At 37.9% G+C, this 26,940-nt stretch overlaps 2 protein-coding genes across 3 annotated transcripts; both read right to left on the bottom strand.

Moving 5' to 3' along the window:
• Nucleotides 1-3,354: 3,354 nt before the first annotated feature.
• On the bottom strand, nt 3,355-9,388 carry txnip (thioredoxin interacting protein). The gene is made up of 6 exons (XM_005814631.2): nt 8,994-9,388; nt 8,484-8,559; nt 8,233-8,380; nt 5,897-6,256; nt 5,507-5,809; nt 3,355-3,737 (listed from the first exon to the last, which is right to left on the bottom strand). The coding sequence occupies exons 1-6, from the start codon at nt 9,247-9,249 to the stop codon at nt 3,690-3,692; spliced, it is 1,191 nt and encodes a 396-aa protein (XP_005814688.1). The 5' UTR covers nt 9,250-9,388; the 3' UTR covers nt 3,355-3,689.
• A 5,372-nt stretch (nt 9,389-14,760) lies between these two features.
• On the bottom strand, nt 14,761-26,868 carry chtop (chromatin target of PRMT1). 2 transcript variants are annotated; one of them, XM_005814632.3, is made up of 6 exons: nt 26,597-26,868; nt 21,788-21,876; nt 20,598-20,748; nt 15,953-16,124; nt 15,717-15,863; nt 14,761-15,604 (listed from the first exon to the last, which is right to left on the bottom strand). In XM_005814632.3, exons 2-6 carry the CDS (start codon nt 21,850-21,852, stop codon nt 15,402-15,404), a joined length of 738 nt encoding a protein of 245 aa, XP_005814689.1. In that variant the 5' UTR covers nt 21,853-21,876; nt 26,597-26,868; the 3' UTR covers nt 14,761-15,401. The 2 variants fall into 2 exon arrangements, with proteins under 2 accessions (XP_005814689.1, XP_005814690.1); XM_005814633.3 differs by having other exon boundaries at nt 15,717-15,845.
• Nucleotides 26,869-26,940: the final 72 nt, after the last annotated feature.

Genomic DNA, 26,940 nt, shown 5'->3' with positions numbered 1-26,940 from the left:
CTCAGTTGGCTCTCAAGCCGAACACGGACCTGCCAGTTAGCAGTAGGACCGCTCCTCTGCCTCCCTCCAAGCCTTAATCTACCTGTCCGTCGTCCACCGCAACCTCCACGTAGCAACCCGGAACCACCCCCATCGAGCCGTACTCTGGAATTCAGATCACCTCCCAGGACCTGCAAGATAGGAGACGAATCCCGAGCCCACAGCCTACCCTCTCCCCGCAGTCATTATTCGACAACACAAGACCGTTCCAGTATACCCGTGTAGCTCTCATTTCCTACAACCTTGAACTCAACATTTTATCTGTTGTCCTTCAGTGCGCCAGCGATTCCGTGACCCTGCCCCCCTCCTGGAAAGACCCTGATCCATCTTATTTTGCTCAATTGTATTCAATAAACATTATACTACTGATTCCTTTACTCCTGTCGTGTTCTGCATGTGGGTTAAAAAACTAGATCCAAACATGACACATCCTGGGAACTTCTTTGCCTTGTTGACTTTCATTCATTGAACATTCATTTCCAGTGTCCAATTGTAGATACACGGATTGTTTTCGTTTACCGTATATAAAATAATTTTAAACCCACTAATAATAAAACTATATATATATTTACAATATATATTTACATATATAGTTCATTTATGAAACCATGCAGCCATTTTAAAATGTGCACCATAAGTCTTATGCAGTCCTTAAGCTCAGTTTACAGGTGAGTGCCATTTGTTAGTTAAAGGTATTCCACATATTTCTTTATTGCTATGACAAGTCAAATTTTGCAGTTAAGTAACTCGAGATGTAGCCAGTCTACAATCCAAATTTTCGCTGTCCGTCTGCGAGTGTGCAAGATTCATTCCTCATTAACTAACCCTGTGAAAATCATAAACACTATAGAGTAGATCAAGGTCTCTCGTCCAATTTAGTAAAAGTTTTTTTTTTTAATAACTGCAACAAATTCCTCTCCACCAAACCCTTTTAAATAGTAAGCACAGCATTTGAGGAAGACACTTTCAGTAGAACTCAGAAAGGACATAGGTGGGAGGAGAGGCTTTGTCAACAGAAGAGCAAGCAACTTCCATACCGTATGTGTGTGTGTGTGTGTGGGGGGGGGGGGTATGTTTCCATGCTGCTGTCAAATACACTGCTGCCTCAAGCAATGTACAACAATGATCCAACTGTTGTTTTTTTAGTTGTCCACCTGAAACCAAAGTTTCTATTTGTTACTGTTAGATGTACTAGTTATTTCCAAGTTTCACTCATTTGACCCAAAGAGACAGAGGAAGTTTTTGGGATGGTACAAACACCTACAAAAAACGCTGCTAGGAAGAGTGGTCAGATATCCATGTGGTATTTTGATAGTAGTTTGTTGATGATATCTGGCTAATAAATATCTGGCTAATAAATGTTTAAATTAAATTTACTTCTACAGTTTATGTAAGTATAAACTGTATAAGTAAAAAATCTATTTATTGATCCACAAAAGATTCAAACTTGTGCAGCAAAGTCTAGTTTTTAAAAATCTCTATATACATAGTCATTCCATCCTGGAATAAGAATAGGTTAAATAAATCCCTAAAAGCTCAAAAATAAATATGTAATGTCTGGATACATTCTAATTAGAAATTTATACAAATAAAATAATGAATGAATGAAGAAGTCATTTAGGGGTGTTTCACGGAAGAAGTCATACTAGCAAAAACAAAACAAAAAAAATAATCCATTACATTATGACTTGCAGGCATGCAGCTTCCAGATAACTGCATATCAGGCCACTCATTATGGCAAACGTTTACAGTTTTGCTTTAAAGTGTAGGTTAGATTTAACACACAAGCAAAAGTTAAGCCTAAGGGTAAATTTCCATCCATTTATTCTTACTACTAATAAGCAGAAACATTCTTTTCTTTCAGTTAGGATGACCTAATGATTTTTATTCCATCTAAAGAACACACTTAAAATACATAATATTTAAATTAACCCATTCATGCTCACACATATGCTGATGAAGCAAGCTTACTAGCTTGCCACCATCTGCCACATGTGCAGTGGCCACATCTGCCCTGAGGCAGTCTGACAGAAGCCAGTTTGCCAGTCTGCACTGATGCCACCGAACTTAAAATGATTTTTCCCTCTCAGCTTTAAATGCACAGACAAGTCATGATAAATATTAAATTATAGTGGTTGCACGAGTAGTGTGCGAGTTTCCCTGAGTGCTGTGCTTTCATATCATATTATATTTTTTCTTCAACCAGAGGCTTCTTTAGATTCATTGCAAGATTAACTGCTACTGGTGGCTTCCTGACTGCAACATCGCCATCCACAACTCTGAAGATACTCAGATAATATGAGTCACAACATTTCACTTCCCTTTGGGACAAATAATGTTTGAATTTGAACTGAATTTAGTGTAGAGTGAACAACTCTTCAAAGGTGAAACTGAAACAAAAACTTTCAGATATGTTGAAGAGCAGAAATTCTGCCTCATTTTAGACATTTCTTTATTCAAAAAAATGACCCATAGGGTTCCATACAAAAATAACTCATGTCGAGACAAAGCATTGCAAATATACAATCTTACACAACGAACTCATTTTGGGCCCTGATAGTTCAGAAATTAAAGAACGAGAACAAAGTAGATGTTACTGTGTGAAATGCCTTCTTAGACAACTGCAAATTACATACAAAGCTTGTATTCACATAAGGTGCTTTTTACAAGAAAACAATCTGGACATGTTGCCACTTGAATAAATTTTGCAATGTTAAATGGAAGTCAAATATAGACATGTTTTAACAAGGTGGATTTTTCCCCAGGAAATATTTTACTTTTGCATCAAAAACCAACAAGCATCAAACAAAATTAGGTCAAGAGTTGTGGTATAAAATGTGGCTTAAGTGGATGCTCAAAACAACATGGAAAAAAGAAAGCTGTTTATGGTTCTTTTACCTGTGAAAAATTTGTTCCCAACAAATTCTTTACAGTACTGCGACACAAAATAATGAACCTTCCTCTAAATTCTCTTACAAATCCAAAACTTGATTGGAATGACAGATTCATGATTGAAAGAAAACAAGTTATAGCAGGCTGGGGTCTGATACATCTGATGCTTGATCCCCACAGTCTTAAGAAGGAACAGCTTACTCAGAAATGTAATGTGCCACAGAATCTATGACCTCAGGTCATAAGCAAAACAAGCACCAGAAGGAAGACTTTGGATCAACACACAGTACAGACCAAAAGTTTGGACACACTTTCTCATTGAATTCAATGAGAAGGTGTGTCCAAACATTTGGTCTGTACTGTCTGTACATTTTTAAATCATCACAATATGATGAATCTGCACATTTTAGTTAAAATCATAGACTTGTTTTTGCTGTTTCTCATTGCCAAACTCACAGCTGAAGGGTTTCTGTATCTTATGTTTTCTCCTACATATAATGTTGTTTTTAAGTTATTTAAGTGCCCAAAGATCTGTATTATTATTATTATTGTTGTTGTTGTTTTCATTTCACACCTTCAATGAGAAGGTGTGTCCAAACTTTTGGTCTGTACTGTAGGTGATGAAGCACGGTGATAAGAATCTTTGTCTTTATCTTTATATCCCTGGCTTTACATCTGGTGTGGGCAACTCAACTCCATTGTAAGTGCCTTTGAAGAATAGTCAGTGAATACATCTCCAGGATCCCCACTGATGAGCTTCAGCAGACAGGAAGCATGACTGAATTCCCAATGTACTCCTCCTCTGTCTGGAAAAATAAGAAATAAGCACAATTTAGTTCTGGTTTAACGCTGTGTCTAACCTCATCATGAGCAGAGCCTGAAATTCACTTTTTTAAAAAGGGGTGAATACACCTTTAAATTAAGGAATAATTTGATTTAAAATGGTATATCCATTTTTAAAAAGTGAATTGGGGAAGTATTGTTGGAATTTATACTTTTCAGGGGGTGGGTCTAATACACAGCTCTAATTTGTCTCTTTCTTCCTTCCTAGTTGTTATTTACCCTTTTGTTTTCTCTCCACCTCTTCTACTTCAAAACAAATGGAATTAAGGAAAAACATATTTGTAAGCATGGAAAACTATTCAAGAAGAAATGGTACAACTTGTGAGATTAAATGTGGATGTTTCATATTCTTACTTATGTTTAACACATTAATTACTGTTCCTTCCTTTCTTATCATAGCTGCACCTGTGGCTTCTTGTCTTTTATTTCCGTGATCTACTGTTTGTTGTTCTCACTCTTCTCCGCTACATCTCCCTCTATAGTTACAACTTTGTTGAAAAAAATTCTTAAATAGTTAAAATGCTCAGATCTTTGCTGAACTTGCATGGGAGATCATCTAAACTGTCACATTGCTAGAATTTGTTGTCTCTTTTCCCAGTTTTTGGACTGCATCTTTATTGTGAATTCTTCTTTGTTTCTTGCATCCACCTTTTCCTTCTCCCTTTTTTCATCTTTTTTCAGAATAATGAAAAGTAACCAACTTTTAGTAGTGCCTTTATTGATATGGACAACATTTCCTGAGAAAACTGCAATAAAATTAGAAGTAAATGAATTGATAGTTGAAGTAATTAAGGTGGCAAAAATTACACTCCACAAGTAAAAATAAGAACTTTTCCAACTTAAAGCCTCGGGAAAAAATGAGAATAAATGCAAACATTTTATTAAATAATTACAAAATATGAAAAAATATAAACTGAAATTAATTAATAGAACAATAACATAAATATAATTAGAAAATAGTGATAATGTCAATTTATACTGTCAATACTGTTGAAAATGATAAAAGAAATTCTACTTTATGTCAAGATGTATAATCAAATAACTTGGGAAAGTTCTCCTTAATTTTTGGGAGAAAGATTAAGATGAACTACTTAGTCAAGCCAGTGATTTATTTCTATTGTTATTGCTAATTTTGGCAGGATCACTCCTCCATACATTTCATTTTCATACTGCACCTGTGTGTCTTTAACCTTCACGTATTTGTGATGTTCATCAAGTCACACATCAAGGTAACTTTTTTTTTTGCTAGTTTTTGCAAATGGAGATTCAACCCTGCTGCAACATTTTAGCATTGTTGCTTTAGCTACGGATATATGATATCCATTAGCCTTAGCCAGTAAGCCTGAGTCAGCCTAAGTTGGGCCTCCTTGGAGAAAATTACAATTTGGATCATTACCAACGCCACTGGAATCAGCAACACCTCTAGCGTTCTTATAACCTTTGTTACTTTTTAACAAATAGTCCATGATTTGATTATGTTACAGTTAGAAACTGTTAGCAAACACTTGGCTTGCTAACAAGAGATAAACCTCATACATTAAAAAGAGAAGGGTTCGCTCATTGAGCCGTTGCAAACATCTACTGTAATTGTGTGCGTGAATTTTCCACAATATAAAAACTACATTTGAGGAATCTATTATATAATGTGCAATACCAAAAATCCTGCAGTGAAAATCAGGCATCGATGTCTGATGATGTCACTAAGCAAACCAACTTGTCTTGAGATGCCTACCTCAGTGTATGTTGGAGGTGATGGGTACTGGAAGCTGGGTGCATTCATGAAGATGGGACTGTCGTCACAGTCGACATCATCGAGCAGCGGGGTAAGAGGCTGGTCCAGGCGGCAGTCCTTAGTGATGTCACAGTAACTTGGAGGCTCAGAGGGCATCCTGAGGGACACCCAACTCTGAGACGCATTGCTGACTGAACCCTCTTGGCTGCTAACACTGTTGCTACGGCTACCAAGACCAGCAGTTCCAATAACCAGAGGTAGCTCTAGAATTAGCTTCTCACTACCTGGGATGTGGACATAAATCTGCCAAATGAATGATGAAGGCATAGATTAGGAATGTTCTCCCACAAAAGCAAGTGAGTAGCACTCAAACTGGCACAGCAGACTTACCATTAAGGCATACTCCACACGAATGATGTTGCAGCCAAGCATGGACGGTTTGATCTTTGGCACCCTGATAGTCTTTCCCTGCCAGGCATCACACATGCCTGAGATAATGTGGTTTCCACGCACTGAAGAAAGCTTCTGACGGAAGATCTTGGTGCGGCCATTGGCCTGGTACGTATGTTTGGCGATGATGGCGGCCTTGGGCACCACAATGCGTGAGCAAGTGTTCTCAAACTTCGCATTGATACAAATGTCTTCGCCCTCACAGAATCCACGTCGGTCAATTTTTGCATTCAGCGACACTTGACCGTCAGGGATGAACATGCAGGTGACCTTCTTCTCCTTTGTGCCACCTGTGGGAGACTAATGGCATACAAGAAAATACAAATCATCTCTACTGGTAACTTTCTCTCCAATTAATCCTCAAGGATTTTGTACAGATAAGCTTAATCAACAGATAAGCTTAATCAATTTCCCCCCCCTAGAGACTTGGGGGGGAAAAAACTGTCTACCTCTCTAGATGCGTCCTAAACAACAATAATATGAATGAAGTCGGAACAGAAATGCATGCTTTTAACTGTTACAAAAAATAGCCAATCCTAACATTGGTTTTTTTGTCAATGTGTTATTTTTAAAAGTCAATCTTTTAGTACTCACACTTGTTTTTTTTTGTTTGTTTGTTTCTTTTTAGTGCTTGAAGTTTTCAAAAGGGACTACTAATGCTTGTATTTATACTAGTCAATTAACTAGAAAAAAATCAGTTTGTTTATTGGATATTTAAAGGATAGAGAAATAATAATAATAATAATAATAAAAAGTGTACCACTTTTGTTAATCAATCTGTACAAAATCTTAATCTTATCTTATCTTAATCAGAAAAAATATTTTCTGAGGCCAAACTGTAAATCTGGTTGCTGCATTTTGTCTCTTTTAAGCCAGCGAATGTTTTGAAGTGTTGAATCAACAAAAAAGGTTTGAAAAGACATGCAGTTTGCATGACGTAACTGGAGGTGGACAGAGCCCACCGGCTGCAGTCTGACTCCTGAGCTCAAGGAGGTTTAGTTTGTTCAGGTTGTTTAAAACTTGTTTATGTGTGGCTGTTCAGGCTGCGATTGATCTGGACATGGTGAGGGGACAAAACAACAGAAAAAAAACGTATTTTAAACTTAGGTGAGATTTATCCATGTGGGAAGGCAAGATTTTGCCACCAACAGTATGTCAACTAACATGGCAATCTGCAGTTTGCACTTCTGCGAGCAGGCTTACAAAGATAGTGACCCGAATGAACACTAGATGGGATCCAGAAGAAATGACCAAATCAGACTGAAATCCACTGCAGTATCACCATAACACAGCAGAGGCAGTGGGCTGAAGAACGATGCTGATGGAGACCAGAGAAAACAACAAAACTTTGAGCTGGAACAGGGTCGGTGGAAAAAGTAAGAGTTATTAAGTCTTCCAGAGATATGAATATTTTTGAGCCTATTCATGCTTATTATTTATCTATCTTATGTTGGTAAATATATTCCCATAGAAATATCTAAAGATCTGTAAATGTAAAGATACATTTCCAAAATTCTCTTAGCAGTTAACACTGCAATTAGCATTTCCAGGTCTGTGTGCATGTTGCTTTTCATTCCAATATCTGTTCTTTATCATTTAAATGATGTCTTACTATGTAGTCAACCGTTGTAGCTTCTGGCTCACTGTTAGCCTTCAATCTTAAACTTGTGACCGATTTAATGCTAAGGATTGGTCACCTCCTCCAGGTCTTATTCGATGTTTTTAGCTGCACAGGAACATTCTCCTCAATCTACGTCATTAACGGTCATTAACGGTCATCGCTAGGGGCGCCATTTTTAGGTGGGACAGCAAGCAGGCTAGGTAGAGGAAGTGTTGTATCTTTTATTTTGAAATATAGGCCATTTTTGCACTGAAAATGTGAATTTCAGACAGTTACAATATGAAGGCTTCAACATGTGTTTAAAATGAAAGATGCATTTTAAGGTTTATGTATCCACCATTTTCTACATGCGTAGTTTATTTCATGATACAATACACTGCAGGCCATCCATCTTGCTTCTATTGTATCAGGTCAGAAAATCTGGCTACCTATTTACCACAAACACACTGAAATTGTAACATTTAGTTCATACAGCTTTTCTACCATTACTAAATTTAGTCTTAACAGGGATATTTCATACTATTTAAAAGAAGAAAATACATTCTTCAATTGAAACTGACTGAAAAGATATATAATTTGTGGATTATGTGTGTGTGTGTTTTGACTGATTTGACTTTGATGGTTGCAAAAAATATCTTACTTCAGGTCATCTTACCAGCAGATCTGGTGTGTTGACGTCCAGAGGTTCCTCCACCTCGAAGCATTTCTTGCACTCCAGAATAGGTTGCTGTGGCCTCTCCATCAAGGCCTTTACATAATAGTGGACATAACCAAACTTCCCCTTGTAAGAAGACACCAACTGCCTGTGAGTAGAGAAATGAGCATTTCAAAAGGTAGGCTATGTGCAAGAATTCAGTGGAGAGAGATGTATTCCATGTAAATAAATGTGAATTCTGAGACTCTTACCCTTGCTGAGGAAGATCAAATCCAAACTTGTACTCATATTTATTACCAGGCCTTAAGACAACTGATCCATCAGAATCTGTAAAGAGGAGTTTTAAAGAGATTTTAATAACTCTTTGCTGAGAAAATATTTGTTTCAATACAAGGTGGTGTTGTGGAAGTCAGCAGAAAAAGATGAAAATATAATTTGAGTATTGTTTTATTCTCAATGTCTTCCAATCCAAACCAAAAATAGAATTAAGTACAACCGTTGGTGTCTTCTCACCTCACCTTCTCCACTTCACAATGAAAGTCTACATTCGGGTGTTAAATATATACATTGTCCACGCCACAGTGTTAAATTAAATAATGTTTTCTTTGGCAGAGTGGGGCATGCATAAAGTTAACTTTGCAATCATGGCTTTCTTCATTTGTTAAAAAAGAAGAAAAACAGCTACATTTAAAGTTTAATGTTTTACTGTTCCCTTGGAATATGTAAAATAAGTTAACATACAAAAGTGAGAAAGTCCGAACCTGTGGGCTGCTCGCTCAACTGCAGGACCTCTTCATAGCGCAAGTACTCGGCCTCCTGGCGGCACCGTTGCTTGCCTTTAGCGTACTCCACTTTGGCGCAGCCCAGAGCCAGTATCTTCATTGCAGACACCCGAGTCACCTCGCTCACCTCTACTTCAATTCGGCCACACACCTTGTCCCCGCCGCAGTAAAAGGACTTGTTTGAATCCGATAGGGTGATTTGGAAGGTTTTCACCTTCTTCGTCATTGCCACCATAACTGCGATGTGATCCTAGTAATAGACGATGCTGTTAGCTTGTACTTTTTTGAATAAAAGCACTTGAACGTAATAGAACACTGTGCTACGCTGTTCACTTCCCTTTACTGTAAACAAAGACAGCGCAGAGGTTTTATATGACGCACCCCAGCTGAGCATGTGCCGCCAGGATGGAAGAAATGGCTCAGCGCGTGCACACTGTTCCTATTGGTTGAAAATCTTTGTTTGTCTCGGGTGTAGCCAATCAACACACGGAACCGACGCGTGGACAGTGCATGTTTCTGAGAACAGAGAGCGTGCTCAGCAGATGTCAGGAGAACAGGGATGTTGAAGGCAGACTGAAAGTACATTTGTAGTAAACATTTTGGAAGTTGAAAACCTTGAGACAAATGAGTCATTGTAGTTTCATGTCTTTTACACGTACACTCAACTGGTATCACCTGGTTGTGCTGGAAATATCCTCATTTGACAGTGATTTAGACAGTGATTATTACAGCTTTGGTTAGGAAGTAGACATACTTTTACAATTTTAAAATTAATTAGGCAAAGGTTTTATTTACACAAATATATTATTAAAATGTGAAACCAACATAGACAGTTATCACTGTTTGTCTATGGGCATGTGGTTGTCATACTCCTCTATTAAAAGGAGTATGACAACCTATTTGGGAATGTTCTATTTTAAATTAGAGATCATTGAACTTCTTGTCTCTTTTTGAGTTTACCCTTTAGAACTGGACCTTTTCTTGTTTAACAAAAGCAATCTGTAGTTATAATAACATTGCAATTACTTACAACATAGCTGTATTGTGATTGGTCCAGACAACTGCTGACTGGTTGTATCATTAATATAACGAATAGGATACAGTGTTACTTCAAATAAAGAAAATAAAATCGTTTCTATTATCAGTTTCCAAGGTAATTCCAAAGTAATAAAGACTTATTACCATGGAATAAACTATTTCTATCCTGGTGTAGCTGTGTATTAGCTTTTAAATACTGGAATAGACAGAGGCATGTTGTTCCAGATTTGATTACTTTTAGAAAAGTAATGGCTGTAGAACTAAAACCATTTAACACTACAATATACTTTTTACAAAAATGTGTGTTATGCATCTCCCGACCCCACTAGGAACAACGGTGTTAGAAAATGGATGGATGGATGGATGGATGTGTTATGCATGTTAAAACTGTCGCCCAGGGCCGTGCAGAGACCTATGGAGGGACAGGGGCTCAAATTTCAAAAAGGGGCACATTGAACAAAAACTCCGTACAGCAACACAGCAACAACCCATATTAATCAAGAATCTAATTGGATCCTACTATATCATTGCCATCATGTGGGAAAATGCAAAGCAAATATAGTCTATATTTTCCCCAACAGGTATAAAGTTTCTGTTTCTGCGACCAGGTTTATTGGCAGAGTTTAAAATCAATCACTGATTATTGGTTATTTGCTGTGATGTATTTGTGAACAAACACAAAGATTACACCATATTGTAGCCATGGTAACACAACAATCAAACTATCAAGATGATTGTTTAAAGTTTTACAAAGTAAACTTCCTAATTAAATCCTAAATGTACTATTTATTTTTCTCAGCTGAATGCATTAAATAAAATGTAATAACATTGTCATTCTCTATAAATGATGCTACGGGTTTAGATCTATGGTCTGTGTTACAATTAAACCATTTCTGAATGTCTGGAGGCCCCTTAGTTTCTGGAAGCCCCTGAATGGCCCCTACCAGCAGCTACTGAGTTATCTTTGCCTTGATATTCCAGTCTTATAATTCTAGATCTCAGAGATGCTAACATCAGACTATTATATAGTTTGAGCTTTGAGCTTTTTGGATCTATAAATCAGTCTGCAGCCAGGTTTATTTAACCACTAGAGGTTAAATAAATATTATTAGGGCTTAATTAGTAAAATGGCAGCAAATTAGCTTATTTCACAACGGGAGAGGGTGAGAAGAATCACAATGCGCTCCTTTGGCTTGGTTACTTCTTGGACAGTGTTCATAGTTGAGTGTTGTTTACCATTAGGGCATTGTCTTAATTGCTATGTTTAATGGTGCAGATAGTTGTGGTTTCTGACATGGGCAATAGGGGCAAGCGCCCAGGCTGTTACGTTTTTAGAGATGGCATGAGACCACCGTGGTTTGTAGCACAGAGATGGAAGCAAAGCGGAATGAAGAAGAGTTTGAATTGATGACATTGGTTCAACTTATTTCAGCTCTAAGTATTTAATATTTTTGTGTTTTTATGGGAATGTGGATCTTTCAGCTCAATTTGAGAAGCAATTTTGATCATATTTCATATTTTTTTGTGTCATGTAGCACGGGGCGCTGGTCTTGGTCTTGAGGACTTGATTACGTCAACCAACAACATTTTGACTACTTCCTTGGTTGCATGTAAATCTAGATTTAAATTGGGTCACAGAGAGTAAACACAATAAAAACATGCTTTATCTGTGGCATTGTTCATTAAATGTATTGCTGATGTATTGAAATTAAATACGATAGGCACACTTAATGACATTATATTAGCGATTGGGTATTACATTCAGCAAGTACTTTTACTTTTAATACTTAAGTATTTTAAAAGCCAGTACTTTTATACTTTTACTTAAATACAAACGTTAATGTGGTACTTTCACTTTTACTAGAGTACATTTTTGTCTGTTTGTACTTTTACTTAAGTACGTTGTTTGAGTACTTTATCCACCACTGGTAGTTTGTAATAAATTCTCAACATAAGTCTGCAGCCTGCAGAGCTTTTGTCCCTGAAGCAGCACAAAATCTGCACTTTAAAGAAGACTGACTAAATACACCACAGAAGGTTTTTTTTTAGATACGAATATTGTGTATAGATACACATTATTTGTGCTACTAGAATAAAATGTAAAATGCTACGGTCAATGCTCCTATCATTGATTTGATTAGTAGCATTGACCCTTCTGCTTCTGTTATCGCTTTGTGCTAGCTTTTAGCTGCCTCATTTAGGATATAACTGTATGTTTTGGATATAATTATTTGGCTTTGTTTGTGCAATTTTTGTCTTTTAGAGGAGCCGGGGGCAGAGAGGACTGCACCAAGTGCCCTTTTTTAATTTTATTTTTTGTAACTTTTTTTTTTATCTGTGTGTCAGGAAGAGGCCTGCTTGTGCCACTCAACTTACTAGGGGCCCGTATAGGGGAGAACAGTTAGGACAATTCTAAGGGTCCCTGACCGACAGGGGGGCCTCCACATTTATTTATTTATTTATTTATTTATTTATTTATTTTTTGTTCATAGAAATAAAAAAATTGGGGCCCTTTCAATTACAAAATTAATCATATTGTGTTTTCTAAGATTGTTTTTAGCAGTAAAAATTTAATGTTATCACTCCCAGAATAAAAAACACACATTCATATTTGCCCTGAACCCCTGTGGATCTGCATGAAATGGCTCGTTCCTGCTTGGCGCACTTGACGGTGAAGGTGTTCAGCAGCAGTCAGAAGACAAGAACGACTGTGGGGTTATTACGCTGCTAAGAAAAATTATAAAATTAGGTTAAAAAAAACAGAGGAGAGAGAAAAAGGTAAGAGCGTCAATTTGTAATCCAGTTTTTCTCCAAGAGGTGAGTAGATTGTGTGAGATTATCAGCCATTTAGTATAGTTAGTTAATGAATTAAGGGAAAAAATGACCAAGATTTTCATATATTTAACTTGTCCCCTTTACCACACTTAACAACAGATGAGTCAGTCAGCAGCAGCTCTAACCCACATCCCTCCTGACCTGCCTCTCCTAAGTGAAATTAAAGCTGCAGTATGTAACTTTAAAAAAAAAACAATTATACAAAAAATTAAGCAACCTACTTGCATACCGTATGTGGACTGTTGGATGTGGAATTCATGAGCAATAAATATTGTGTTGGTATCAGTATTGAATTAAAGAAAGCAAGTTGCAAGCCTTTAAAATTATGACGCATTTTATGGGTCAAATAAACTCAAAACATTGTAACAGCAGCTGCGCAGGGGGTGCCCAATCTAATTTTTTGTCAGGGGTTCCCATGATTCCTGGTGGCACTCCCGCACTCAACAATAGTATTTAGCTATGGATATAACCTCCATGATATCTGTATATGGAGGGCAGGGGGTGCCCAGGGGGTGCCCAATCTAATTTTTTGTCAGGGGTTCCCATGATTCCTGGTGGCACTCCCGCACTCAACAATAGTATTTAGCTATGGATATAACCTCCATGATATCTGTATATGGAGGTTAAAATGATATTATTTAGCAGAAAATAATTTAGTAAAAAAAACAAACAACTAATTATAACTGAGGCAGTGTCTCTGTCTCCATGTTAAGACACCAGGCCCATGGTAAGGATGAGGGCAGAACTGCGCCCTCTATCAAATTATGGGCACAAATATTTATTTTTCAACATACCTTGTGAATAAAAACATAGGTCTGATGTTGAAGTTAGGAAAACGGTTTCTATTTATTTTTCATAATTGTCCTCCTAATAGCGGGGGGAAAAAACTCCTCGTCCCTAAACACAGTTACTACACACCACTGCTTACTGGAGGTGAAAATCCGTAAGCAGCTCCGCCCCGCAGAGTCGGCCGAAGTATAATATGTGGCTTTAGGCAGAATCTGATTTACCTTCACCCCCAGAGGGGGCCGAGGTTAACTGGCCGAGTTTAAAATCAATCACTGATTGGGCATTATGTACTGTGATGCATTTGTGAACAAACCCAGCTCAAATACAAAATTTACACACAGCACCATATTGTTACCATAATCAAGATGATTCTTTGTACTTTTACAAAGTAAACTTCCTAATTAAAATTTAAATGCACAAAATAATTTTTACATTTTTATCTCTGCTGAACGCATTCAATAAAATTTAATAGCATCGTCATTCTCAATAAATGAATGCTGAAGTTTTAGATCAATAGTCTGTATTACAACCATAGTTGCAACCTGCTTGTAAACATGAAGGGGGGGGGCTACCAGCAGCAAAGACATATCTTTGCCTTGATATGTCTTACAATTTTAGATCTTTCAGAGGTGCCAACAGAAACATTTTGTAAACCCTTCTGAGATTTTTTTGATCTTTAACGCAGTCTGAACCTGTAGAGGTTAAACAGATATTAGGATTTGTTCAGTAAAATAGCAGCAAATTTGCTTATTTCATAACATACTTCATAACCAGCGACCTCCTCTACTGTGGTGTCTCTCAGATCAACACAATCCTCCAGCACAGTCAGCAGCAGAAACAGTAACATTATACATATCAGGGAAAACAGACTAAATTTGCTTTGCTTTGTGTCCACATGATCTGATTAAATATTAGATTCTTGATTAAAATGAGTTGTTGTATTGTGTTATTCAATATGCCCCTTTTTAACTTTGAGCCCACCTCTCCAAAGGTCAAAAAAATAAAAAAACTTTACTCATGTTTAATTCATATTTCCTAATTTGCAAGCTAAATCATATAAAGAAGCGACTGGCCATGGTCAATACATCTTTAGCCCTTGAAATTCATATTTTATTCATCACCAATCAATGGTAAGAAAATAAAGCTCCCTATCAACTTAATAATGAATACAATCCAAAAGAAAATGTTAATGGTGACAGTGTAAGAAAATATTTTAGAAATGAACTTCTTAACCATACCTAAAGAGACTTTTTTTATTTTAAAACAAATGTTTTGCTTCAGGGAAAACAATTATAAATGTTCCGCAAAATTTCCAAATATAAAATGAAAAAAAAAAGTCTTAAAACTCTTTTCTTACATTCGGATGCATAATTTAAACAATGTTTTCCGAATACAGTTATTAAGACAAGTCAATGAATCTCCTCGAAAGTCTAAGCAAAAAACCAGTAAAATCATTTCAAAAATAATAAATTGATTCCACAGGGAAGGACATCTCCAGGATCATGGACCAGTTTTAAACACAGTTTTGACTCAAAAGAAAAAATGCTACCGATGATGAATCAAGCTCTGTAGACATCAGGACTATTCCACAATGAAAGGGTTCTTCCAACAGGTAGCTATTGCAGTGTTTAATATTGGTCAGACGACACTGCTTCTTTTGTCAGCAGATCTATCTACTGCTAAACTATAGCCCTGACTTCAACTACATAGTTCATGTTCAGTCCTTTACTCCATGCTGTCTGGGTCTGCCTGGGCCATGTAAGCATCCAGCTCTGCGTCCAGGTGACCTTTGGTCTTTGACATATAGGCATCAAGTTGGTTGTCGAGCTGTTCACGGGTTACAGCTGGCCGACCACTTCCTCTACCCCGCCCACGACCACGTCCTCCTCTACCAGCGAATCCACCACGTCCACGAAGTCCACCACGACCTGTACGACAACACACAAAGCAACATTAATTTTTTTTAAGTTACATTTTAAGTGACTATGGTGAGATGGCAACTACTCTTGGTTAAAAAAAAAAAAGCAAGTCAGCCCTTGCCTCTTGCTACTCCACCTCGACCTACTCCTCTGGACATCACTCCTCCTCGTCCAGCAGGTACTCCACGGTAGCGACCTCCTCTACGGATCGGCATGCGGCTAGCTATTCCCCGGCCTCGCATGGGGCCACCTGTAGGAATTCGCTTTCCTGAATTAATAAAAGCCACTTTATCTTAGGTCATATCTTGCAAATAATTATAATTTAGCTTAATTGGCTGCAAAGTTGTAGATACAAACCCCTCAGGGACAAAGCCCCTCGCATGATTCCTCCTCTGACTCCTCTAAATCCTCCTCTGGTCAGTCCCCGCAAGCCACCTCTAATCCCAGCAGGTCCTCCACGCATTAGAACTCCGACGGGCCGGCCTAGTCTGGCTTGGATGCTACCCTTACCCAGGCGTTGCTTTAGGCTCTGACATGAATTGAGGAGATGCATTTGTGACAATCAACACAGGAAAATTCAACCTGGAACAACCAATCATTAAAGTGTACATAATGGAAAGGCATAAGAAAAATATCTACTTTAAAATCCACAAATACATTTTGTGGATTAAGCTGTTTCTTAATATTAACTCAGGTCATTTAGACTAATTATGGAACAGAATCATACTTAAAGGGCAATGTGCTTCCTCTACTTGCTGGCAAAACAGAAGGATAGTCAAAGGGCAGTCAGCAAGCATGGTGGTTGCCCTCTGTAAAATACTGGCTCAAAACCCAATGGTTACAGAGTTACAACTTAAAAGGAGCATAACATTCCAATGACGTCAAAGCTTCAGGAAGGGCACTAATAAAATCTTTAAACAATTTCAAAGCTTGTGTTTTGCAAAATTAATAGAAAATACATAAAGAAATAGAACATTTAAAATGTATTTGTTCAGCAGTCAAATTAGAGTAAGCTCAACAGTTAACCCATGCTTTTTATTGTCAAGAGTTTCATTTGAAGTAAAAGTCTGGCCATCTTCCACTCACTTGAACAGGTGTTGGGTCCCCTTTTATGTACATTTAGGCCTATTAACACTTGCTTCTGTTTTTATAGCGGTTTGGAGTAGATCGTGGATCTATATAACAATTTATTTCACATGAGATTTGAAAATTAAACAACTGCAAATATTTTCAGCAATCAATATGCTTTTGTGTAATTCAGTGGAGATTCAGGTCTGCCTAATGCGCCCTTTTTCACATATTTAATCATGTGTTTGCATGATTCCATTGCAATCTGGGAACAGAATGGAGTGGGTCTCCTCTCTAAGCTGAGCTTGCTGTTAGACTGATTGCTTCTAGGCCGGTCAAGATAACAAATGTCACTGGAAGATAAATTGTCCCAGAAGTTATTGTGATAAATAGGCCTGTCACGATAGCAAATTTTGCTGAACGATTAATTGTCTCAAAAATTATTGCGATAAACGATAATATTGTTTGAAGATCTTTTTACACTGATTTAATGGAAATGACGTAATAATCCATGCAATTTCTTGTCAAAGATAGATACACTTTATTTTCAAAAGAACACTAAACACTGAAACTGATAAAGAAAATAAACAAAACAACCAAAAACAAAAATAAAATGGATTCTCAGTCTCCATTAACAAAAAATGTACTGGAAAAAAAATTAAACAACATTAAGCCAAAGTGGAAATAAATACTGCATTCAACCAAAAGAGTGCAGATTATGAAGTCTGTATACTATGTTGCCCTTCAGTAATAATTAGATTTAAATGGAAAAGATGGGCACATCCGACTACCTGATGCAATAGTTCACACTACATGATTCTTTGCTCCTATTTTTCCCCTGTTGACAATCTTAAAATGTTGGTCTTTCTAAGATTGTGTGGTGTGTTATGGTAGATCGTTGTTGCTGCTCAGATCCAAATCAGGGGTTTTGCCCGACTGGGAGGTTAAAGCAGCCTGTTGAATGTGACAGGTAGCCAATCAGAAAGCATGGATTCTCCTCAGTGTTTTCTGAGGGGAAACCCAAACAGCTGACACGAGGCAACCCGAAGTCCAGCGGACATTGGAGATGATATGTGGAAACAACATTAATGTTTATTCAACATGCAAAGAATATAGAAATGACAAGGGGAGGAGTTGGAGCGAAATTGCCACCGCAGTTGATAAACCCGGTAACTTTTCAGCTGTTCTTCGTTAATGATTTTCATTCAGTCAGGACTTTACGGCTGACACTAGCCACATGCATTGCAGGTAGATTGTAGTAAAGCATTGATTAATGCCTGGTTTTAAAATTAGTTAACTGGACTTGTAGCCATTATTTTGTGCCCATTGTTGGACACCACACGACAGGACCGAACCCGATCGAACCGTTATACCTAGGATTTCTGTCAGCTAATGTGTGGTCTGTCAGGTTTTGAAAATGGGCCGACAATCGGCTGACAGCTCTAAGATCGTGTAGTGTGCGCTGGGCTTTACACTAAGGAAATGAGGAAGGGAGGAGTCAGTGGAGAGCACTGGAGTTGAGCCCTTTTTCATTCAGTCGCATTAGCTGAAAGAGAAAAAGGTCGGAAGAGACGATAATGCCGATAATTAAAATGACGTCGATAGCTTTAATTTATCGTACGATTAATTGATTTATCGTTTATCGCGACAGGCCTAGTGATAAATAATAATATTCTTGTTTTCGGACCAATTTTGTGTAATATAATGGTAATGGCGTAATAATGCAAGAACACATTCTTAAAGATCAATGAATTTTAAATTCTCACGAACATTTAACATTGGAACTTGGAAGACATTCTGATCCAAAATAAACAAAACTGAAAAAAATTAAATAAACTTAAGTAATATAGTGTCTGAAACAAAATTGTCCTTCACAAAAAGTGCTAGTTGAAACCAAAACACCAGACTGAAGATTTATCATCCAGTATTTTTGTAGAAAAACGATAAATCGTGCAAATGGAAATGATTGAGTTTGTCTTAGTTTATCATGCAATTAAATGATTTGCAACCTGCTTTAGAGGTGGGATGGGCTCATGGCAGCTACCACTGCTTGCTGTAACTGCAGTACTACTGGTGCATTCCCGTTTTGTCATCAAAGTCTCCAGTAAACCAGAGAAAATTGATGGATTTGTTGCCAGTCTTTTTTCTTCTGAAAGAATGTCACTGGAGGGATCATAAAAGTCACTAAATACAACGACAATATTGTCAAGTTAGCAACAATGCTCCCAATTCAAGCTGACCCCGTGTTCTACTGCTTTATGGATATCACTGTCGCACATGTTGTTTTGAGACAGTCTGATTCTGTACCACCCACATAACAGATCGCTGTTTTTATTACCGTTTGTGCTTAGAATACATATACATCTAAACCCTAATCATGATTTAACGCCTGACTCCAATCGAGTCTGAAACTACGTGATTGGGACATCCCTCTTTTAAATGGGGCTTTAAAGTATGTAAACATCATCCATCCTGGTCCTCAATACAGACATACCACAGGGCTTTGTCTGGTTCTTTTTACTCTGTTCACTCATAACTGTGTGACCATCCACTCTTCTAACAAGGTTCTAAAGTTAGCAGATGATGCCACCGTAGTGGGTCTGATAATAAACAATGATGAGACCCTGGACAGAGAAGAGATTCAGGACCTGTTCCCAGTGGTGTGCACTGAACAACCTGGTGCTCAACACCAGCATGTCCAGGAAGACAGTGCACCCACCTATTACGATTCAAGGGGAGGAGGTGGAGTGCATGGACAAACATCAAATTCCTGGGCATAAAAAAATCATCTCGGACTTGAGTTGGTTGCTGAACACCTTCTCTGATGAGAAAGGCCCAGTAAAGACTCTTCTTCTTCAGGAAACTGGAAAGGGCTGGACTCCTGCTCAGTTGCTCAAGAACTTATATAGAGTTATGACTGAGAGCATCCTCTGCCTCAGTATGACTGTGCACATACAGGACCAAAAGGACTTGGCCCGGGTGGTGTAAACTACCCAATGGATTGTGGGGAGTCGGCTAACAACCCTGGACTTAACATATGCTGGCAAACTGCAAAGGAAGGTCAGTCGTATTGCTGCTGTAAACTCTCTCCCAGGGAGGATGGCCGCCTGAAATCATACCCACACCCATTTGCTGCATACTAAGAACTGATTGAGACTTTATTTGTTTATTTACTCATCTATTTATCACTGAGGGTACTACTCCAGTTTTGTTATGTTCTAGAAACATAAGCACATATAAAAAAAATCTTACATCTTATGCAGTTGTTGCTGGTAACTGCTGCTCAACCAGATAATATTTTTAGGGGGAAATTTCTTTTTCACATGCGGCATTGTAGGTTTCGATTTTTTTGTTCCTTAATAATGAATAAAGCTGCATTTTGTGTGTATGTCTGTCTTTGACTAACATTTGAATTGGTCTGATGTTCTGAAACTCTTAAGTGTGACAAAGATGCAAAAAAAATAAATAAATCAGGAAGGGGTAAGCACTTTTTCCACACCACTGTACTTGTTTTGCTTCAAACTGTAACCACTGAGGCTTTGTCTTAATTTTATTTGATTCACTAGGAGGTTCCCCTGATGCAAGAGGCAGTTGATCCTTCTCCTTAACTCACTTGAGCTGTAAAAACAAGATTCAATATTTTTACAGTGCTCCTGGAGAAAATTAACTATTGGCAACAACTTATTTGGGCTACAGAGCAATTTTTTGTTTCATTATTACGTAATAGAAGGGAATAGAACTTCTATTTCAGCAGAGCATTATTGGAACTTGATTTAGTCACGGTAACCTTACTTGGCCATAGTTTATGTTACCTATTCAGTAGCCTGTTCCAAGAAAGCCAAAACCCAAACAAGTGGTTCGGCCTTTTTTCTGAACAAACACCAGGACTCCCTATCCAGAAAAGGAAATCAAAAGATCAGATGTTTCATCTTACCTGCTTGTGATTTAGAGCTGCTTGGACTGAGGGACGGTTCTCCATCTGCTGGGCCAACCGGCGATTGCGGGCACTAGCCAAATGCTGCTGTTGCATGGTGGCTCGAATGCTTACTGCAGTAGGCTGCTTGTTCTTCAGCATGTTAGTGAAGCTTCAGATGTGGGAGGGAAGAAGAGGAAGGAAGTAAAAGACAGGGATGGGATGGGAGCAGGAGGAGGACGCATGGTTCCACATCAAAGTTATTACTCACATTATAGATGCGGCTATAAAGATTATCAGGGCTCATTTCTGATTCATTAGATGGCACCTTTTTTCTTTCTCATGATATACTAAATAGTATGAATACTAAATTATTCATAAATTATTCATGTTTAGGCTTAGCATTACAATTTTACACAACAGAGGTGAATTAGAAAAAAAGAGAGAAAAACAGATCTAAAGAGGAGACAAAAGGTTTTAGAAAAAGAGCTACGCTTTGCCACTTACAGGCCTCCCGCTGATTGGCAGGGATTTCACCATGCTGCAGCAGAGGCCCAGGACATTAGTTGCAACTCAGCCACTTACAGCATGGACCGTGACTTGCAAAGAGCCCACTGAATGTGTGGTGTTGGGCAGGGAAGGTCAAGGGGGAAAGAAATACAAGTTTTGTCACGTCCAGGCTTGGACTGAGTTATGAATCTTAAGGAGAGAGAAATAATTATAGAAATGTTTGTATAAATAAACATATGCTTCATTGAGAGAGAAAAACATGAATCAGTAGCATATGGAGCTACAGCATTTCTCAGTCCTGTTTGAGCCCTCCTGCTCATCTTTAAAAATGTATACATCATGTATACAGTTCTGTGTGCTCATAAACATGAGAGACTGCCATGGCTTTTTTAGGATAATGGTGTGTTTCAGCACTTGCTTAACGGCTTACCATGCATGACCGCTACCCTTTTTCCTTATCTACATGTATGCACTGCTTACACAAGTAAGTTAGCCCAGGCAGTCCTCTTTTATCTAGTATGGCTTTGACATTAAATCCACCCAATGTGTTAGAAAATACTGATACGGAAAATGTTGAATGAGCAGTGCACACACTGGGAAGGGTCAGAATAGTATCCATGTTGGGTTCAGTCCCACACAGCAGCCTCTTGAAGAGATTACAATCTTAACAAGCCAAAGTTGGTCTTTGCATGGTGCCTCACCGCTCATTGAGAGACACTTTGGTGGTGCTTTTCAGGACCACTTTTTGGGATGCAGCAGCACTCATTTTGAGAAGTTTGATTGTAGAATCCTGGAAAAGAGAAAAAAAGACATCACTTAAACCTAAGGAATTATACTTGTCTACACTAAAACTGCAATAACTACATCAAGTCTGCAGCCTCGTTAGTAGACTAGTGGCAGTGGAATTGTTTGGGGTTTTTTTTACATCCGCAAATGCACTATACATTATTAGGGGATAATAAAAAACTAATAAAAATAAATGAAGTGCCAAAGAGAAAACAAATACTTTTTTATTGCATTGCATTGTTTTTCTAAGCTTTACGATGATAGAGAATACATGGAAATCAAAAAAGTTATTTACTACAAGTGTGTACATTTTAGGGCTATTTGTAATTTAGAAACATAATAAAAGAAAAAAGTAGACTTGGGTTGCTTTGGCAAAAACAAAAATTTTTGTAACCACTTGTTAGTCCAACATAAATCATTTTATTTTAGGTGTTAAGATGCAGCTTGTCAGTGTGGGCAGCAGCTCTGTTCAAAGCCTTGTCACCATAATATCACATTCAGCACAGCCGCAGACCTAGGCCTGCATCCCTGTGGCATACAATGTATTGACATAGTGTTCATCAACAAAAGTTCTGAAACTCACCCTGAAAAACTTTCTGCCAGTATCTTCAGGTTTTCTTTTTTGTGACCTGGTCTTAAGCCATTTGTCCATTATTATTTTTAAACACAATCCTTCGCTAAGCTAACTGTATCATCACAGTTTGAGCTTTCGTCATGGCAAATTAATGGTTGTTTACATGAAGGACCTCGCAGACCATTGGGCTGCCCGCGGACCACTGATGGTCCATGGATGACAGTTTGAGAAAGACTACTTAAGAAAAGTACCTGGGACTGTGCACAGTCAAGATAATAGCCCCATCAATTGATGACTTTTATGGTTGATATGGCTGAAAACCTTATCACCATGTAAATAAATAGTAAATTGGTAAATGGCTTGGACTTGTAACTCATATTATATTCAGTCATTCACCCATTCACATGCTGATGGTGGCAAGTAACTGGATAGTAGCCACAGCTGCCATGGGGCAGTCTGACAGAGTCAAGGCTGCCATGGCACTGGTACATGCTGGTGGCCTTCTGACGACCAGAAGCAGTTTGTCTTGCACAAGGACAAAACAGTGGCAGAAAGAGCAGGGATCAAACTTGCAGCCCACCGATTATGAGATGAACTACTATCACCATCGGCCCAGTAAGTGTTTGCCTTTTTGAAATGGGGTTTCATAGTTAACCGCTGGCCTGTCACAATAAATCAATTAATTGCATGCCATATTAAAATGAGGTCAATCATTTCCATTTGTTTTTCTCTCTCTTTTCACCAAACAATGGATAATAAAGATATGGTGCATTGGTCTCAACTAGCCCTTTTTTTTTGAAGGAACAATTTTGTTTACAGAAAATTCTGTTTATCTATTTTGCATATTTAAAATTTCCAGTTCCAGTGTTAAAATGTTCACTAGAATTTAAAATTCATTCATCTTTGAGATGTGTTCTTGCATTACTATTCCACTACCATTATATTACTTCAAAAGTTTCTCAAAACAACTATGTTATTGTGTATTGCAATAATTTCTGGGACAAATTATCGTCCAGAAACTAATTTTTGGGTGACAGGGCTAGCCGAGCGTTCCACTTTCTACATTTTCCACACTTTCTGTCAGTGGGAAAAAGATGGGCACTGGATGGCAGCAAATTTGGTGAGCTATTAGAGTACCTGATGCAATTTCCTTGCACCAGGTAGGACATTTTTGCAATTTCCTCACCTTTTTACCACAGGTGTGGTAAAAAGCTGCACACCTGTCAGCTTTTTACCAGTCTTAAAATTTGGTATTAACATACAAGACAATAATGCTAAGCAAATGCATCCTTACAGCCAACCTAAACAAGGCTGGTGGAGTCAAATTCTTTGGTAAACTAATAAAAACTTGTTTAATAACATGCCCACCAGAAAATCCATGTTGCGCCCACTAGGCCTGTCACGATAGCAAATTTTGCTGAGCGATTAATTGTCTCAAAAAATTATTGCGATAAACGATAATATTGTTTGAAGACCTTTTTACACTGATGTAATGTAAATGACGTAATAATGCATGCGATTTCCTGCCAAAGATAGATACACTTTATTTTCAGAAGAATATTTAACACTGGAACTGATAAACAAAATAAACAAAACAACCAAAAACAAAATGGATTCTCAGTCTCCATTAACAAAAAATGTACTTGATAAAAACTAAACAACATAAAGCCAAAGTGGAAATAAATACTGCATTCAACCAAAAGAGTGCAGATTATGAAGTCTGTATATTATGTTGCCCTTCAGTAATAATTAGATTTAAATAGAGAAGACGGGCACATCGACTACCTGATGCAATAGTTCACACTACATGATTTTTGCTCCTATTTTTCCCCTTACAACAATCTTAAAACGTTGGTCTTTCTAAGATTGTGTGGTGTGTTACGGTAGATTGTCGTTGCCGCTCCGATCTAAATCAGGGTTTTTTCCCCGACTGGGAGCTTTAACTACACCTGTTGAATGTGACATGTAGCCAATCAGAAAGCCCGGATTCTCCTCCGTGCTTTCTGAGGGGAAATTACGGAGGGGAATCCCAAACAGCTGACACGACGCAACCCGAAGTCCAGCGGACATTGGAGATGATATGTGGAAACAACATTAATGTTTATTCAACATGCAAAGAATATAGAAATGACAAGGGGAGGAGTTGGAGCGAAATTGCTACCGCAGTTGATAAACCCGGTAACTTTTCAGCTGTTCTTAGTTAACGTGACGTAAATAGGTTCTAATGATTTTCATTTGGTCAGGAATTTACGCTGACACTAGAGCCACATGCATTGCAGGTAGATTGTAGTAAAGCATTGATTAATGCCTGGTTTTAAAATTAGTTAACTGGACTTGTAGCCATTATTTTGTGCCCATTGTTGGACACCACACGGCAGGAACGAACCCGATCGAACCGTTATAGCTAGGATTTCTGTCGGCTAATGTTTGGTCTCTCAGGTTTTGAAAATGGGCCGACAATCGGCCGACAGCTCTAAGATCGTGTAGTGTCCGCTGGGCTTTACACTAAGGAAATGAGGAAGGGAGGGTCAGTGGAGAGCACCGGAGTTGAGCCTTTTTTCATTCAGTGTCATTAACAGAAAGAGAAAAAGGCCGGAAGAGACGATAATGCCGATAATTGAAATGACGTCGATAGTTTTAATTTATCGTAGATTAATCGATTTATCGTTTATCGTGACAGGCCTAGCGCCCACCATATTCGGAAATACTTCGCTGCTCAGAGGCCCGCACTCAAGGCGGACTCAATGTGGTGGCATCAACTAACTCACTCACTCTCTCTTTTGTTACCTAGTTACTCAACCTGTTGACAGGTAGTTACTCAACTGGTTGAGTAACTACCTGTCAACATGTGCAGCAGCAGTTTCAGGTTTCGCCACCTTGACTTATAACTGCTTAAAAATAGAATATGGCATGGAGTGAAAACTGTGGATGAAACAAGAAAGGTAACTAGCCACCATTAACTGGTGGCTAGTGGTACCACTAGCCACCAGTAGTAATTTAAAACAAATTAGTAATTTAAAACAAAAAACTAATCAATAATTAGTTTATTGACTGATATTAAACAGTCAATTTATTGACTGATATATTGTGATAAGTTTTTCAATCATATCTCCAGCCCTACAGGAACATCTGCCAAATAACATGGATTAATGGCTTTATATGTAATATCCTAATCAGATTTTCTCATGAGAAACTAAAGACAGTCCTTGAATTTATGCAATAAAATACAGGACAGGAAATTGAACTCAGAGCATTTTTTGATTGTGGTGCCACAAAAGGAATCATCAAGTGTTCCAAATAGTCTCCAACCCAAGCTCCAATCCCAAAAAGCACCCCTCCTTTGCATCTCCCCCACTCAGCTCTTTCAGAGTAGCACCAGCAGTGAACTGCGCACTTGCGCATCTTCTGAGCTTATCAAACTAACAACTTTTCAACGCAACACTCCTAAAAACGATGTTAAAAAGTTAATGGAGGAATGATATTATGATGAGGTCATCAAGGCAGAGTGTTGGACGGAGCAGGAGCTCATTAAAGAGACAGAGGCCCAATTTCAAGTCATACAATTGCAAAGTCAAACTTCTTTAAATCATGTTTGATATGTACAGCACGTTTTTGATCGTGCTATAAAATGGCAAGATGGAAAATACATAATACTGCACCTTTAATCCCTGGAGATTAAAGGTGTCCCAAAATGGTACATCTTTTCAAACGGTTATTCAACTTCATATATATGTGTCTTATATATATATGTATATATATTTATATTACCTTTTCAAATTAAATCTATTCAGCAGCTTCAGACATATCCAGAGATATTAAGTTTTTAAAAATGTTAAAATATTCTCTACATACACACACACACATATATATATCAAATAACCAACTTTCCATCTGTGGTTTGTGATGAGAAATCTAATTCCTTGAATATGCAGGGGAAAATATGCTGCTTGTAACTGAAATAAATGTAACATATTCATTCACAGAAAACCGGTGAGTTGCGGTTTCCCATCATGTTGATTCACAATTAATAAGATATTTTCGTATCACTAGCACTACAGTTAGACGTGCTTTTTAACCCTTACGAACAAATATACTTGTTATTGAGGGCTCTGATATATCTAGTGATAGCAGAGTATTTGTTTGTACTTACTGTTGCGTCTTATGAGAACAAAATCTGGTGCGGTTAACTTTAGCACCTAGCTTCAGTGGTCTCTCTTCCAGTAGGTATCCTTGTTATACTCGGTTTAAATAAAATATAACAGGTTGGTTTCGTACTCAGTAGATGCATAAAGTAAAAATAGAATTAAAGAACCTCAAAGTAAATGAAGAAAACTACAGAACCCCGTCCCGCATCGGTTCAACCACCTATGTGGTTAAAATGGTGCTGTTGGGAGGACTTGGGCAGGAAAATGGAGAGTCAGATATGTTCAATGTATGTAGGAATATAGAAACCGCACATAAGATTGACGTCAGTTCCGAGAGTATTTTTGGTAT

The sequence above is a fragment of the Xiphophorus maculatus genome, chromosome 13 (assembly GCF_002775205.1).
Source record: "Xiphophorus maculatus strain JP 163 A chromosome 13, X_maculatus-5.0-male, whole genome shotgun sequence".
NCBI classification, from domain to species: Eukaryota; Metazoa; Chordata; class Actinopteri; order Cyprinodontiformes; family Poeciliidae; genus Xiphophorus; species Xiphophorus maculatus.
This window is presented reverse-complemented; position numbering and strand designations above follow the sequence as displayed.